Source organism: Embiotoca jacksoni, unplaced genomic scaffold, assembly GCF_022577435.1.
Source record: "Embiotoca jacksoni isolate LCO1_2020_lvr unplaced genomic scaffold, fEmbJac1.0.p SCAF_12, whole genome shotgun sequence".
NCBI lineage: Eukaryota > Metazoa > Chordata > Actinopteri > Embiotocidae > Embiotoca > Embiotoca jacksoni.
Window position 1 is genome coordinate 8,494,593 of NW_027185252.1, and position 17,907 is coordinate 8,512,499.

Below are 17,907 nucleotides of genomic sequence, written 5' to 3' on the forward strand. Positions count from 1 at the left end.
GCGCCATTTTGAATTTAGTCAGCATTTTTGGCGATTCACATATGTTGTACTTTAACGAACTCCTCCTACAGATTTTGTCAGACTGACTTGAAATTTAGTCTGTGCACTCTTAACATGTTTGGAATTAAAAGATATGAAAATAATTTCTTTTCGTCGAACGGTGTGCCCGTGGCGTGTCGTCCAAAATGTGACCCAAAAGTCATTTTTGTATATAGTATAGCCAGGGCGATGCGGCTAAGTTTGATGTTTTGCCGTGACACAGGAAGTTGATGTTTAAGGTTAAACGATGCTCCAAACCTCACGAAACTTTGTACATGCGTCAGGCACCAACTTTCATGATTTTTTGAAGATGTTAAAGCCGCCCAAATTTTATTTCTATTTTTTTAAGAATAAGGAACGAGATAGAGAAAAAAATGTAAACTACAAGCAGGACTATGCGGACCCTTGCGTGCAGCATGTCGGGGAGCCGACCCGCTGGAACTCCCCGACCCGCTGGATCCCAGACGTGCAGGGTGCGAACTGGTTGCAGTTTTAATTCACATTATATCCCCGTGGGCTGTAAATCTTATTGTATTTTAGGCACCAAATCCAATATATAAGCAATATGAAGTGTTTAATGCTGGAAAACTGCACCAGTGTTGTGATTTGGTGTTTCTCTGATTATAGCTGAAGGTGACAATATTGTAGAAAACAACTCTGCCGTGGTAACTTAAACTTTTGCCTTGTCAGGTGATGCTAAATTAGGCTGCCCAGCGACTACAGATTCAAAGCCATCTACACCAAAGTCAAATGTGCAGGTTGTGCTGAAGCAGACTGGCTCAGTGCTGAGGATGTGAGAGGAAGGGAACGCCAGGCAATCCAATGAGATCTCATTTATTCGCATAACATAATCTAGCTGGTCAAACACTTCGTCTGTATTGCACATACACAGATGTGCAATTATACTAGCTATAAACACATTCAGTTTTGAGATATTTTACTTATTCTGAGGCAGAAAAGAACCTTAGAGGCATGACATTATCAGTGACTATGGCCTGTGATAAGTTTTCATTATATTGTTTATTATACGCCACATTAATTTGCAATTAATTCAGATAATTACTCCCTCAGCACATCACTTTCACACGGAGTAGAGGCATCTAAATATACTTGCAACACTGAAGGAATTGGTCTAATTTGGGGTCCAGGGCTTCTGAAACGATGTCTCTTTTGTAAATGCAAGCCAGTAAAAGTGCAGCCCAATGTTTCACCTTTAATTCCCACTTTCCTGTAATGGGTTTGAACTCATTACAAACAGATCCAAAAAAACAAAAAATATTACTTTTTTAAAGAATTTTAGGGGCATTTAGTATTGTAGCAATGTCTTATTATATAATTATCATTGATAAATCGTGTTTTTTTTATTAATAAGAACATCTGGAACATGCAGGGTGGTGTTGTTGAATCTTGAGTCTAGGAAACACTAGAGGACAAAACCTGATGTGTGGACAAACAATAACTAACAGTGATGGGTTGCTGTTTTTTTTCTTTTTTAAAGAAAGTACTATTTATTGTTCAAAAGTGCATTTATTAAAGTCATACTTTTGGCACTTCAGTTATCCTCACTGGTCACACAGTTAACATAAAACAAAAGTGAGCATCACCAAGAAAAAAGGAGTTGCGTCAAATTTACTGCCCAGCAGAAATTCAAAATGTTATTAGGATTAATAGAGCAGTTCAGTTTAGAAATATTTAAGCAGTTTTGAATTTTTTTTTCTTCAGTAAACATAGAAATAATAATAAAATAAGTATTAGTATAATTTTTCAGTAATTAATAAATATAATTTCACTAATGCTAGAGTTAGGTTTTAATTTTTAAAAAAAAAAATCAGGGGAGCTCATCTGTGATTGTTTTTAACTTTAAGGGAAAGAAAATACTGTGATGATCAGAGATGCTCACATTTTGTTTCATTAGGACAATATTACACAATGAAATGGATAAAATACTTCACATAAAAATGACATACAGTATAAAGAGATATAAAAAAAAAAAAACATGCAGCACCAAGATGAGACTAACACAAAGCAGCTTTGGCAACAATGGAGATTTTCTTTAAGGAAAGGAGGAGAAAAGGGTTTAATTTCAACAGCTCAAGGCATCGTCAGTATAATGAATCATTTCAAACATGCAGTAAGCTTTAAATTCTTAAGAAGTGTTTAAAAATTACATTATAAACTTACAAAAAAGGCATCAAGGAGTTGACACATAATGACATCTTAATTCAAGTTAAAGGTAACCGCTGGAGAATAAAAAGTCTCAGGCACTGTATCATGTAGACTCATCTATCAGACGTCTCATTTCATTTCAAAGTTACAATTTGATGTGGCTGGTTGTTTTGGCACAGGTACCGGGTAAGGTTTCAATCCTGACTTAACGTCTTAGGGTTAGCCTTTTTTTTTTTTCACAAAATAAATGGATCTGTCAGAGTAGTCTTTACACGCATGTCCAGAGTTCTGCCAGCTCCACACATGAGTGCTAGGGCTTTTTCTCGAGGTAATTTGAGGGAACCCATCCTTTCCTCGGTCTGCCATTGTCCAGAACCTTGCAGTACCACCAGCCATTGGGGTTCCTTTCAAGAACCTCCAGACTCGTCCCCTCGGGAAATCCCATGGTCTCCTCGTCACCATGGTAATCTGCTATGGAGAAGTACACCTCTCTGAGGTTGTTATGGATGATGTGGGGCTTGGGTTTCACGGTGGATACAGGGAGGGCATTCTTTTGACAGCTGAGGCCGAGGGATTCAGAGCTACCGGTACCGGATCTGTTCCTGTTGGGGAGTGCTATGTTGTTTGGTGCCAGGCTGCGTGGCACAGTGCCAAAAGAGGCATTGCGTCGCACCGTGGGGCTGGCGCGTGGGTGGTCTGTTGAGTTGAGGGACTCGTTTCTCCTGAGAGAGCCGACAGGGCTGGGACCGTCTCTGATTGGGGCTGAGATGAAGACAGACTGAGGTCTGACGACCTGCTGCTGTTTGGTGCTGTTCTGCTTTAGTGAGCCAAACAAACTGGTAGGTTTTGAGAGGCCACCTGGAGGCTTAGATGGGATGGGTGGGGTGACCTTCTTTAGGTTTTGGTTGATGTTGTTCAACGCCCGCACTCTTTGTTCGTTCTTCTCCAGGCTGTTGGACTTGCTGAGGCTTCCAGGTTTAGTCGGCGTGCCATCAGATTCGGACCCTGCCATGTCATCTTGTTGCCTGACAGGCTCCAAGTAGTAAGTTGGAGCCCAACCCTCGACATCTCCCCAACGGATATACCACCAGCCACTTTCCTGCTTCTCAACCACTTCCACCTCCACTCCAGCAGGAAAGCTGAGCTCAGACTCTTGGAGTTTCTCGTAGGGATCTGTGGTGCGATACAGGCTGCAGCCTTCCAGGTCAGAATCACCCCGGCTGCCTTTGGAATAGATTGAGGAGAGATCGGATGTGCTCTGAGAGGAGAAGGAGTCCTCAGAGGAAATGACTGAAGCTGTCTCTGAATCCTCACCTTTAGTTTTGGTGCCGTTCTTCAGCTGCCCTGTTGGTCGCAGCTGTCTTCTCAAGGTGCTGATGTCCATCTTCTCTGCACTGGACGCCTTGGCCAGCTGTGGTTTGGGCCTCACCATTGGCCTCAGCTTAGAGGAAGACTTTGTAAAGAAGGATGCCTTGCTTTCCTCTTGGTCTTTCTTAGGTCTGGACAGATCTGGGGTGGACTCAGTGGAGGCGGATTTAGGACTGGATGTCTCCTCTGCTTTGGTTGAAAACAGGCTCCCATTCAAGTCGATCTTGAGCTTGTTACCTGCAGGTCTCCATCCACCTGATGATGGGTGTGCAGTCTTGCCAGTTTCTGACGAGACACTTGTCTTGGAGGAGTTTGAGTCTCGGCTGCACTGCCTCTCTGGGATCTCCCTGAAGGGCCGGAAGCCGTCATTCTCATAGATGCACTCCTCTTCGCCTTCAGCCTCTACCTCTGCCTCGTGGCCATCTTCAAATGACTCACCCATCTTGAAGGAGGCACTGTGGAGCGATGAAGCTGGAGAAGGCTTGGAGGACAGATGAGATCCCCTCTCAGAGGAAGTGTCCTCATTCTTTCCATCCACCAAGGAACCTTCTCCCCTCAGAAACTCAAACTCTGACTCCAGGTCCAGATCGCCTATAGCAGGGACATCATATTCTGGCTCTTCATACACTGGCCTCCCAGGAGACACGGGAGACTCTGGGGCCTCAGACCCAGGGCTGCTGGGAGGTGCAGTTTCCACGGAGTCCTGTTTTTTGACCGGCGGAGCAGGGGGTGGAACTTTTGGACGGCACAGGGTGCTTGTTCTGCGATTCAGGTTGGGCTTTTTACGTTTGTCAATGTAGGAGCAGGGAGCCCAGCCCTCCTTCTCTCCTATCTGGACATACCACCAGCCGCCAGAGTTCTTCTCAATGACCTAAAATACATGTTCAAAAAGAGTTTAGTCTTTACGAAAGGCATTTTTATACATTTCAATTTGTTTTAGTTTTTATCTTGGAGAAGGCAGAGGTGTTTCTGAGCTATGATGAATAAACTGAAACAGCAAGAGAGAAGTTCTTGGTGACAAAGTTTATGATCATCATGTTCCTGAAGTTTAGCTTGAAAAGTAGAGCTTACCTCTGCTTTTTGTCCTCCATTGAAAGTGATGCCATCAGATATACAGGACTGGAAATCTGCAATGGTGTAATACTCTGCTTCGACTGTAGGGGGCTCTGGTGGGGAGGGCAACTGAAATCCCTGAGCACAAATGAGATCGACATTGTTAAAACTCCTTGTCAGGGGAGGAAAGTACATTTACTACATTTACTCAAGTACTGTGCTTAAGTGTAGTTATGCAGTAGTTGTACTTGAGCACCTACATTTTATGAGGCTCTATATTTGTACTCTACATCATGTTACATTTTAGGTGAACATATTGTTCTTTTTACTCCCCTATATGTATATTACGGCTATTGTTAATATCATTTATTTTTAGTTTAACATTTTACAGTAAAAATCAAATGGTCTTACAAAATACAGTGCATTGTTACAGACTAAATCAGTTTCTAACTTGCCCTTTGGCCCTTTAAAATAAGAAAAGTTTTTTGTTTGTTTCGTTTTCCATCCCCAAAAATGAATTCAATGTTTCTAGCAGATCTTCTTTTCTATCTGATGTTCATTAGCAACAAAGTAGCCCCACCTCCACTATCAGATACAACAGTAAAATGATGCTTGTATATTGATGAATCAATATGAACGGACTGCATAAATATTTCAGTCAGAGGCATCGTTTTACTGTAAAATCAGTACTTTTACCTTTGATATTTTAAGTACATTTTCCTGATGGCTGTGGTTCTTTTCTTTTTTATGAGTACAAGACATTCACTTGTAATGGCATAAATTTGCATTCATATAATTAAAGAATCCGAATACATCTCCCACTACTTGTTGTTGTGTGTTCCTAAGTGTCTGTATGAAGGGAAAGTCACCAATAACAAAGTCCTGCGCATGGCAATTAACTGGAGAGAAAAGCCATACTAACATTTAGCCTTTGATCTTTTTCATTGAAGATTTTGTTTGGTTTGTTTTTGAACCACGAACAAAAGTAAACACCACACACATCTATTTAAAATTGCCCACTAGGGGATACACATGTATTAGCTCCCTTTTCCAACTCCATGATCTTTATCAACCAGTAAAAAATACTCGCTGAATGTTTAGAAGGATGGACGGACACATCAAACACTCTTACCAGGGTTGCATCTCTCCGAGGAGGAGGTTTTTGCCTGAGAACGGGAGAACCTGTGAAAAAAAAAAATCATAGAGAAGAAAAACAGTTGGCTACATTTAAAAACAGATTTTTATAGATTGAAGCAGTATGTGTCTACATTGGCAGATTCTCAAGAAATTACAACATCCATAATGACATGACTGACCAATTTCCACCCGATGTGGAGCGATGCGGGCAACAGCCGGCGAAGGCGGCTCAGCCTTATTTTTTCCATCCGGCGCGGCAATAACAGGACTGGAGTCAGCGCAGGGCATCGGCAAGCTGATCTCCTTCTTGGGGACCTGGGGACTCTCTAGGACACTTTCCGCCTGCACATCTTTCTCACTCAAGGCTTTCTTGTTGAGCAGGTTGCTGATCTCCATGATGTTTCCAATAATCTCCACTGGGCCCGTCACAGTCTTCTTACGGGGAGACAAGTCATCCTTTACCTTCTTGAGGTAAGAGGCTGGAGCCCAGCCCTCTTTATCCTGGTGCCTATGAAGTAAGTTGGAAGAGAAAGCGAAAAAAAAATCATTAACCTTTTGTAATGAAAGAAGTAAAAAAAAAAAAAAAAAAAAAAGCGTTCAGAGCAAGTGAGCAGAGGCCTACCTGATAAACCACCAGCCTTCCAGGTTCTTCTGAATCACCTCCACAATGACTCCTTTCTCAAAAGCAATTTCATCTTTGCCCTGGCCCGCGTAGGGCTGCACTGTTACGTACTTCTCTTCTACCAAAGCCAAAGCAGAGAATGAGATTTAAGGTGAGATTTTGACAGCTGAGACCTTTGAAAACAAAACAATCACTGGAGAGGGAAAAGAGAAAGTGGTGTATATTCTATAAACTTTATATATTCATGTTAAACTTATTCAGTGAACAAATAAGTAATATGACATTAAGCAGCAATATATAATGATGGATTCTCTTGTGATACATTGGCACCATTTTTGTGATATGATACTGGAGCAGAGGTGTATCTTTCTTTAATATAGACTGAATCTGCTTTCTGCCAGTTGGTTCTGCTGCCAGATGTGCGATTAGATGTGGTGTGTGCATGTGTTGTGTTCAAAATGTTCTTTGGCAGATGAAATGTGTCTATAAATTTGTTATGAAACTGAGACAGCTTTATATTTCAGTGACTAACTACAGGACATCATTTATTCTTGCCTTTAAGAAATAAATTATGCCATTGTACCAGGACATATTTATCCATTGTTACTAAGATTATATTACATACTTTGCTAGACAATTGTGGGAAAAAAAAAATCATTTGGGTTCATTATCATGAGCAATGCCTTGTGACAGTATTGGATTATGAGTTCCAGTGGGATTCCCAACACAAATAAGGAGCTCTGGGGCGCCCTGGTGGCAGATGATAGGTTCACATTGTTTCAAACCTGCCTATTACTTAAATCCCGACATGTGCATTGAAAGCACTGTTGGTCACAAACATTTAATGCAAAGAGATCTTTCAATGTAACTGATGGGGGACAAAATAGTCCCATTTCCGTGCAAAACATAACTCCAAAGTTCAGGTCAAGCTAATTAAAGTATCTTCACTGTCTGTGAGAAGAGGAAATTTGGCACCGAAGTTTGAAAAACAATGACTTGATTTGACGACCTCAGACTGCTTGAACCTCGTATTAGCTCCAGCTGGACTTAAGAATACATTTTTGCATGAAATGATGACTTTTTCCCCCGACACTTAGATTGAAAGCACTTTAGGGAAAGATCTTTTTGCATTGAGTGTGGACAGGAGGAACACTCAAAAATGCTTTCAATGGAGATATCAGCATGTGAGTATTTTCCTCTCACTTCCTGTCATCTCTTTACTGTCAACTATCCAATAAAAGCATAAATGCTCAAGAGGTACTGCTGCATATTCTTCAAAATGTAGTGATGTTGATCAAGAGAAACAACAGCACATGAGCCACACTCTTGTCCTTGGCCTTTTGACAGGGTGCATCTACGAACTCAGCACATAATAATGAGCTCAGGCACCACACTCCCATGAGGCCGAGGGGCAGAGCAAAGTCATAATTTCCTGTCATTATGGCAATTCCTGTCTAAACACAGAAAGCTCAGGGAGAAGAGGTGTGTTTATAAAAGGAGAGGAGGACATAAAACGTGCTGTTGTGTGTGTGCTGTCCTGCCAGTCAGTACACAGGAATCAACACTGTGGTGACAAATTAGTCCATTTTTCCTTTTCTCCACCCTTTTCCAAGGTTGTGCTGGAGCTGAATGGCTGTGGGATAATGAGTCCCTTTACTTGCACAAACTCCACGGGTAAAGATTATTTCTGTGTGCTTTTTTTTCACTTTTCCTGGTTCTTCCGGCCTCTTTGTGTCGGGGCTGGTAGATCGTTTTCCTCTCAGCAACCTCTTGCAAACAGTATCCAGCGGTGCAATGTAGGGAAATTCTGAATCAGATGTTATGTTAACCACAACATGCATCGCCTGCATCAGTGTTATAAATTATTCGTGTGGAGTCAGCAAAATATCTCTCTCTTTTTTCTTTTCTTTTTTTTTAAAAACAAAGCAGTCATAGGGTGGAAACAGCTCTCTCCACTCCGGAGAGCAGCATGCGCTGCCAAGCGCAAAGTTTGGGCTGAACTCAATAGCTTATCCCCACTCCTCTGTCAGAAATCCAAATGCATCTCCTGTATAAAAAAAAAAAATACAAAAAAAAGCTTTGGACTTGGTAAGAAAACATGTGCAAGTTTGTGCCTGAGAATGTGACTTTCTTGCTTAACTAAGTGAGAGATTATTAAGGCTCTTTGTTTATCTGTCCATACTGGTTGCTATCTTTGACACACATAAATGTCTGTTTCTGCCACACTTTGCTAAAACACACACCCATTAGGAAATCTACATGCACGCTTCATTTGCACATAAAAAGCAAAATATGGCTCTAAAATGCAGCATAAGGCATTCCGAAGTCTATTACACAACTACTTTCAGACGAGTGGGTAAGCTTTTTTTTTTCTTTTTTCTGTGACTGGTTTTGGCACCCAGTGTATAATTATAACGAAAACGCTTACATGGAGCAATTTTGTGACGTAATTTGAGTTTAGCATCAATAATTGGTGCATATAAAGTTGCTGATTTCACCTTTGCTTTCCAGGCTTGTTTCGTATTAACGTCAGTTAGTGGTTAGTTGTGGTGGATTTGTGGCTCATAATAAATACATTTGCTGGAAGACAACACAGGGATGCAAGACTGAACAAATGTGTGCACGTGGAGACGGACAAGTGGAGTCACGTGATAAGAGACAATAAAAAGGACAGGGTGAGGAGAACAATAACAAAGGGAGGGACGGGAGGAGGGAAGGGAGGAGGGAGGGAGGTGATGCAGCATTTATCTCAGTTCACCTCGGCTCTGCTGCCGGCTGATGACACCCCCCAACGTCCATCTCCGGTCCAGCCTCTTCAGATGAGCCTTATGTCGCTTAGTAACTGACACACACACACACGGCGACCAGATGACAACAAACAAACAAACACGGAGACATGAAGAGCGAGCACAAATGTTACACAAACACACAGCACATGAATGATGGGGAGCCCCATTATTAGCTACGAGGAGGACATGAAAACAAGACCACAAAGAAAAACATGGTGGACAGTTAAGAGTGGATTGATGGAGGTTACAGAGGAAGTGTTCAAACCAAGACATCTTCTCTGTGGCTTGTAATTAGAATGCTGTTAGCATGGTTTTTCCATCCTGTTGTCTTAGAGCATCTGGGACACATACTGCTGCTGCAGGAATGCCATCCAATTAATAGAGCAGCTGAGGGCTCAGCTGGTTGGACATGTGCGCTTTCAGAAGGACCGTATTTTATAGGTAAAACAGTGTCTGTATGAGTGTGGTATCAATTTCCTTAACTAACTCTCTGCCACTATATTTCCCAAAAGTAATATCTTTATTTGCATATAAAATATGAGTAAAACAAGGAGAAAGTGGTTGTGTGCACACTAGTACCAGATAAACTCACGTCAGAAACTGCCTCAGCTTTCAACGTGTCTCCTTCTTAGACTTTTCAAAACATGTATTACGAAATCTAGTTTTCCAGAAATTAGTTTTTTCTTCTGTGACAATGGGGTGGCACAGACTGCTGAAGACCACAGAACTGACAAAGAGATGCCTTCTGAGTTTCATGCCATTCCCATGACGGACGAGACACATAAACACTAATTACACAGACAGATTGTTCTTCCTGAAACCCCCCTGGCAGTAAACAAACCTCCAGCTATCTCCAGCAGAGTGGGAGTGTTGGGTGTAGACGCCTGCCTTCATGTACGGTATGTATACATTTGTGGTAAGTATATATAGTTATACTGTATATGTTGTTAAAAAGTGTATTTTGTGAGTCCAAATGGGGAGAAAAGGAACAATTTAACATATTCAACATGTTGTAACACAGTACCACTGTTTAGCCTCATTTATTCTCTCACTCCCTCCTTACTTGAGTCATAAGATATACAACACCAAGGGGATCCTGGGTCCAATTGTTACAATAATTGTACATTAAAAGATGTTTGGCCAGAGTGGTGGAAAATTTTCATGTTTGTTTGGAAGTGTAATGTGCAACCTAATCATTTCCTTGCGTCCTGTTTTTGTTGGGTTTTGTTTAACACAAAGTTGTATAAATCTTAACAAATATGCTGAAGCTGCTGCACAACCTGTCAAAGCAATCTAAGTCTGAGTAGGTGACACTAATTGAGCTCTATTGATCTGAAATTAAAGTGTTTTCTCCACTAATATTGACAATGCTTGAGGAGACAGCTTGAGCCGCTCGTAGACAGCCTGATAACTGTATCTGACAGGTCTATCAACATGATCGGACGGCATCTGCAGCCTATTCTAGCAAACCAGACTCTACAGAAGTGTGTTTGCGATCAGGGTTTTGGATGCTGCTCTAACTCCACTAAGCTCACGAAACTTATCAACGAGGATCGCTGATAAGTGTTGATGTTAAGCAGATATTGTAGACATCATGGTTGAGCTTTCGTCAGCTATAGTTTTAAGAACACGACTCATGAAATATTACGTTTTATTCAACACTGCCGATGAAAACACACGTCTCTTTCATGAGCTCACTCCACGGCGGTCATCACTTAATATTGCACTGTATTGCTCCTGTATAGTGCGTTACTGTACAGCACATCACTTCAGAGACTCCTCCTTGCTGTTTACCCAGGTCTGAATCTACACTCTGTTAAAGCTCTGCTTATGATGGCAGGCGGACAGAGAAGGGTGTTCACACCGGCACAGGCTGAGCTGTTAGTGTGAGCCGGCAGTGGTGTAACGTGGCCGAGTTTTCTCCATTTTGTCACAGATCAAAGCCTGAGGATTGAGGGCATAGGTGGTATCTGTGTGTGGGTATATATCAGAAGAGTGTGAAGTTGTGTGTGTGTGTGTGTGTGTGTGTGTGTGTGCGTGTGCGTGTGCGTGTGCGTGTGTGTGTGCGGGCAGAGTCAGGAGCGCTTGAGGTGTCTTTACCTTCCCCAGCTTTGGAGGCGCCCAGCTCCAAGTCATCCCGCGTGCCACTATGGGAGTTGAGATAGGTAGCGGGGACCCAACCCTGCTCCTCTGCCGTGCTGACAAACCACCAACCTGTGGAGACACGCAGAAGATGAAACCCAACAGGACAAAGTAGGCCACGCAGATGTTTAACAGCCATATAATTCAATGCACAACATAGCAAGATGCAGTAGGTGTAGCCTAAATTTTTGAGTGTTAGGAATTAAAATGTCTTCTGAGAATACTTGTTGAAATTGTGCAGATGAATTCAGGCCTGTGATAAGATTCCCTCCCCCAAAAAGTGCACATAATAAATCTCTCACAAGACAGATGAAAAATTACCACAGATGTATTGATGTGATTGTAGATCTTCCAATTTGGCTTCACACCACACTCAATCCCTTTTCATCCATTTAGTCATTGAGGCTTTATTTGACAAAATCTCTGAAATCAGAGCAATGAGTGGCAAACAAACATGAATGTGAGGAACTTGATTGTGTTGCCAAGTGAATCTGTAACAGGGCCAGCACCTCCTGGCTGTGGCCGGACATGTGACGAAGGTCGTGTTTGACCTGCGTTTAATCAGGATCAGTCATGACTTCAGTGGATAGGATGCTGCTGAGGTGCTTTTTCTGGCCAAAATATCCATTTGCAGTGTTGTAGCTCATGTGGCTGGATATGACAGCATTGCTCTACATAACAAATGGCTCAGCTGGAGAGGAACACATGCAAAGCCCTGTTTCCCTTTAAGTGAATGACGTGCATAGGATGTACTGTATAAGTCCATGTGTGTACAATCAGGCAGTTCCTCTCGGCATGTTGACAAAAGTCCCCTCGAGTTTGTAAGGCTGAGTCAGCGCTCTGCGAGAAGCCTGAGTGACAAAACTGGCAGAAAAACTGTCGTATATGTCGTACACACACACGCACACGCGCGCGCACGCACACACACACACACACACACACACACACACTATTTGTTGTGGTAACGGGAATACAATATGGCTGACAGCTGTCTGGACGACCCATAAAGAGGATTGGATTGTTCCATGACACTTTCACAGCTGCTCCAGAACTCCAGTGTACATGTTATCTACACAAGTGGTGTGTTATGATGTATTTTAGTCGCACACAGTTAATAAAAGGAAGCAGAATATCTTATCATGGGGACAGAGGGAAGATGTATTGCATAATTAATGATACGACAAAGGGTAAGGCAAAATCTCAGGATGCTAATGTGGAAATAAGCGCAAAAATATGTAGTAAATCGAGTTATGATTAATTATGTCCTTCATTTTTGTGGTCATGCATCACAGTCAGATAGGTAGTGATTAAAAATCTTTACAGATTAGAGGAGGTTATTAGGGGGGTTGGAGGCAGACAGAAAAGTATACATATAGTTATTTTTATCTGTGTTGAAACTTTTTCTGTTGGATCTGCTTCACATGGTGAAATTATTTCATTACACAAAACTTCCCATGCACACCTGGAGGATCAGGGCATCTTATCTCCAACCAAAACAAACCAGCAACAAACAAACAAGTCCTCTAACTGCTGTTATTGTCAAAGACATGGCTGTCATTGATTTCTGCAAAGATAAGCAAAAGATTTGGAATCAGATCACTTTCTTGAGCAGTCTCACATAGTTACGGTTATAAAAGCTCAATAATTGATTAATGTTTGCAATCCCAAATTCTGACGACTAACATAATCATATCGACTCCCCGGCCATTTGACTATCTGTCCAGCAAATTAAACTGGAATCCTGAAGAACAACAGATGTCCTGCTGACAGACTAATGCATAACTTTCTCAGAGGAAGCAATAACAGAGAAATTCTATCCAGACCTTCTTTTGAGACTTTACATGCAATCTCTATGATTCATCTGAAGATGATTTATTTAATTGATGGACTTGCTGAGCTGCATAAAAAAAACAGGATCAGCTATACAGTGGGGTTATTTTGCATAGAGTTAGGGAGGGTCCAGATAGGAGGATGTTGTTTGGCTCCAAGCAGCATGCTGGCCCGGACTCAGGGACGTAACAAGCCATGTAATGTGCTCAGTCTTTGTACCAAAGCTTTGGCTTAAGCAAAACCCCATGGCAATAAATCAGGCAGAGGCGGCAGGCCACAAAAAACACAAAATGGTATCTACAACATTCAGAACCAAAGCACTTATAAAACTTTTTTTTTCTTTCCACAGTGGAGTTATATAACTTGTGAGAGTATTCAAATATATTATCTTTGATTTGATATGAATTACAATGACATCTTAATTTCAAATTAAGTTAATCAAAATGTTGTAATAGTTCATTACGTCACTGGAAACTTTTAAATAAATCTGACATGTTGTGTTTAATGACCAGCGAAGGGAATAATCAAATGCATTAATGGTATATTAAATTAAATCGAGCATTATACAGAGAGGTCAGCTTGGAAAAAGTTAAAAGGCTGAAGTCAACTCAATAAAGGAAAAAGACCCTTACATTTGCAAATTGCCATTTTCACAATGACTTTCCAGCAGAGTGGAAATGTCATGTTCGCTTTAGCAAACTGACACTTGATAAAAATGAAAGCAAATATGAGAATAAAGTGTTGGAATGCCGTTTACTTCATTCGTCTGTAACTTTGAATATGCACACAGCAAAGACACGCTGTCACCTAAAAAGGCCTGAGGATATATAGGCTGTCACTAATTGGCTGAGAGCACCCCTGCCTGTATTTTTAAACCATCTCTCCATCAGGCAGGTGCTTAGGCCGAGTTCACCGAACCTCAAAAGAAGCAATAAAAGTGACCTAAAAATGCACACACGCAAGTGCTGATTTCCCGGCCAGCGCAGGTTTATATCGGACAGGTTGCAATTATGTGAAATATAGGGAAAGAAAACACAGCCTCATGTCTTTCATGGCATGCATTCACAGAGAGACAACTCCATAGTCGATGTATACAGTCAACACAAAATGACAGAAGTACAGCTTTCAGATCACGTGACGCACATGACCTCATTCATGTTGTGTTTAAGGCTTTCAAATGAAACCCACCTATAATTGTCAAATATCATGACTCCAATCTTCTGGAATATTTTTCTGTGACGATGAACGTGATTCTTAACTTTTAGATAACTAAAACTTCCTTTTTAACAAGGCTATCATTTTTACATCATTCACAATGACAAAATTCTTCAACTGAGGTCGTTGCAGAAGAAACAGCTGTTTTGTGGGACTCCAGCTGCCAAGACAGTGATTTTGTAGAATTACGCAATGCCTAACATTTCCATGAAATCATACTAAGTCTGCGTGGTTTTTTGAAATATGTTCGCTGTATGACCTAGAAGAGTCTACAGACTACAGAGATTTTAATCCGCAACTGATTTTAAATCTCTAATCTCTGTTATCAGACAAAGGCTCGAATGTAACATCACAAAGACACAAGATGAGCTCAGAGTAATGAAAAGCAATGGTAAAATAAAGATAAAACTTCTGTGAGGTGATTGAAGGAAGTGGTGGATTCGACTGCTGAAAGGTGAAATGGCAGATAATGGAAATGAGATTAAGAGAGTAATGTGCTCTGTCTTCCTCACTTCTGACTATCTGTACAGATGTGGGAGAAATTAATGAGGCAAACATACCTTATGGCTGGAAATGTGTGCGTGAGAGAGACAGAGCAAATACACATTACAAAGCTACACCTGCGTCTTTATCTGTGCTCGTGTGTCATCTCTTGTTGTCTTTGATCGGCATATGTCACAACCCACTTTCCCCCCTGTCACCCTGCCTCGCTATAAAAAGTAAAAAATCTTGGAAAGCTGCTGCAGGGCTTCAACCACAAAGGAAAAAAAGAACACGGCCAAATGCTGACTGGTAATACACTTTGCTAAACATTATTCAATGTTACGATTATAGCTACTTAGTCAACGTCCAGAGTAAATCAAGAAGCTTTTAAAGTGTTTCAGCAGAGTTTAGTTTTGTAACCCTCGCCGATTGGGGTCAGTGGTTACATAAGAGAATAGCTGAACCCACAACCCTCTTGGGGAGATCTCGTATAACACCATCACGCCATAGGATCAAGACCACAGACATCAACCTCACATTTCACAGCCTCAGAAAGCAGGAAACTGAACAGTTTGTCTTGACAACGCTGTTGTATTGCACCACTAAGGACATCAAGAGAAACCGGATGTTTTAAACAGAGGACAAGTTGTAACTAAGTTTATACTTCAGCATCCTGCTGCGGGGTGCAAAACTCTGCTCATATCAAATTAAATATCTGCTTGATTCCAGTTATTTCCATCTAACCATCCATCCACCCATTATCTACACCAGCTTTATCCTGAACAGGGTAATAGGGGCGCTGGAGCCTATCACTTTGGGCAAAGGCAAGGTACACCCTGGACATGTCGCCACTCCATCACAGGATTTAAAAAAAAAAGAATTTCAGTCTAAGTTAAACAAAAAGTTTGGCCTCTCTGACCAGCAGTAATAACTTCTGCTTTCCAGCAGTTCGTTGGGTCACGCTGTGTCTTGACAGGTCCAATAGGTTCCAGTTAACAAAACAGTGTGGTATAACCACTCATAAAATGTTAAATTGATGTTTTTACACTTCAGTTTTGGGATGGATTAATCAAAGCAGATATAATGTGTTAACTAGTGAACTTTAGAGGTGCTGGTTGGTGGATTTTTCTTACAGAGTCAGGCTAGCAGTTTCCTCCGGTTTCAAGTTATCGTGCTAAGCTAAGCTAACCTGCTGCTTGCTGTAGCTTCATATTGAATAGACAGATGAAGGGAGTAAAATAAATGTTCCCATCTTATTGCACTAGTAATAAGCATATTTTCAAAAGTGTCATTCTTTTAACTAAATTTAAGCAATTGATTCTATAAGAAAAGTCAATGTTGTATGCCGAATTACATTACTGAGAAACATGTTTCTCTCATATAAACAGATGCTCTTTCCAAACTTTCATGGAGCTGTCCTCATAGTCTCATTGAACTTATTCTACCCCTGCAAGTGCAGATGCAGCAGACAGACAGTTAATAAGAGCGGATAGTATTTCTGAGCTCTATACAGTATATAAAGCCATCTGGAAACTCTATCAGCTTTAAGACCCCTGCTTCATTTTTACTGTAATCAACAACAGATTCTCAGCCGCAACAAAGTAACTTCATTTATGCAACTTTGGTCTTTTCCTAAGGTGAGCGGAGAACCTGTAAAACAAAATTGCAATCGATTCATACACTCAATCAATCTGACAATCTAAGCATTGGGAGACGTAACAAAGTGTGACATTACTGTGCCCCTTAATGTCCGACTCGTCCCCACAAATGTATCAGAGACAAATAGACCTGAAACTGTATTGAAATTTGAAATTAACCTTGTGTTGTGCTTCGAAGTAACTCCTCGCGAAATATTTCTACACATCTAGTATGAATATGAGAACCCCAAATTCAGCAGCACGAGGAAGCTTCTTTTTTTAAATTTTTTTCACAACCTGAAATGATGAGGAATGCAGAGGTTCAGCAGTGCTGCGGACATCTGACACCACTGTTGAGTACAGCAGGAGAAAACCCCATTCATTTCCAGCTTCTGTATTTATTAACAGTAGATCCTGTATCAAAGCACAAGGGGGAAGGCATCCAGCCCAGCACACACTTCCAGTTTTCATAAAACACTGGGTTTCAATTACTTGGGTGGCTCTGGTACGAGGACGGGCGGGGGCGGGGGGGGCAAAAACCGAACAAAACGACTTTCAAGAGCTGATGTTGACCTAAGGAACAACCTGCACTCCCTCCCTGCCTCTGAAAGGATCCCCTCATGGTCTGAATGAAGCCGTAGCCCACGGCTCCTGTGCTCTCTAGGCTTCACTGATTTGGAGACACAGCAGTCCTTGAGTGTCTGAGAGCCCACCCCTTAACATGTTGCTCTAACTCAATGGTCAATTCTTGAGTGATAGAGAGGTACCTTTTTGGCTCCACAGATTGATTTCTGCACACCATTATTACCTCTAACTCTGTGACAAGGTGCAAAAAAAATACAGCCATAGAAGCCTGTTCCGCAATGCCTGTTACAAACCTCCCATTTGAGTTTCCATATCTAAAATTACAGGACAAGGTTAATTACTTTAGATGGTCATTAGTCCTTCCTATGTTAGGCTGAAAGAATGTGAGGGATGGGGATTACGCCGAGTGAATAATGTGTCTTCCATCTGCTGCTTCAACTTCTGCTTAAAAAAGACATTTAACACTTGGCAAGTTTTCTGTATCATGTCTTTGGTGGTTCATTGACAAGACTTATAGGGTTTTTCCTCTATTATAAAAGGAAACACGGTCTTGCTGAAACTGCACATACCAAATTGGGAAACGGAGGGTTTGAGCACAAGCAGCACAATAAGCTCAACACTAACTTTGCCTTTAATTCTCCGCAGAGACAGAAGCTTTGGAGTAAACATAAAGCTGTCGTGGTAAAAGCTGCAAAGTAATAGCAGTTCTCTCATTAACTAATTGAGTATTACAACAACACACCTTTAGGTGCTGCGAAAGTATAAGCTAATAATAACAATAGGGCTTTCACACCACTCGGTGCTCTGGCCCTAATAAACTATAATCTGTCCAAGATGTATA

At 41.4% G+C, this 17,907-nt stretch overlaps 1 protein-coding gene across 2 annotated transcripts in view; it reads right to left on the minus strand.

Annotated features, from left to right (window-relative positions):
- Positions 1-1,546: 1,546 nt before the first annotated feature.
- The window catches only part of LOC138195286 (SH3 and PX domain-containing protein 2A-like), a 49,740-nt gene continuing 33,379 nt past the window's right edge, over positions 1,547-17,907 (minus strand). The window contains exons 8-14 of one of the 2 annotated variants that reach the window (XM_069144570.1): positions 11,275-11,388; positions 9,144-9,227; positions 6,386-6,503; positions 5,943-6,271; positions 5,759-5,808; positions 4,645-4,764; positions 1,547-4,444 (exon numbers count right to left, since the gene is read on the minus strand). In XM_069144570.1, coding sequence (XP_069000671.1) covers positions 2,516-4,444; positions 4,645-4,764; positions 5,759-5,808; positions 5,943-6,271; positions 6,386-6,503; positions 9,144-9,227; positions 11,275-11,388 — 2,744 coding nt within the window. In that variant the 3' untranslated portion in view covers positions 1,547-2,515. The remainder of the gene's footprint in view (positions 4,445-4,644; positions 4,765-5,758; positions 5,809-5,942; positions 6,272-6,385; positions 6,504-9,143; positions 9,228-11,274; positions 11,389-17,907) is intronic. The other variant, XM_069144571.1, reaches the window with a different exon arrangement.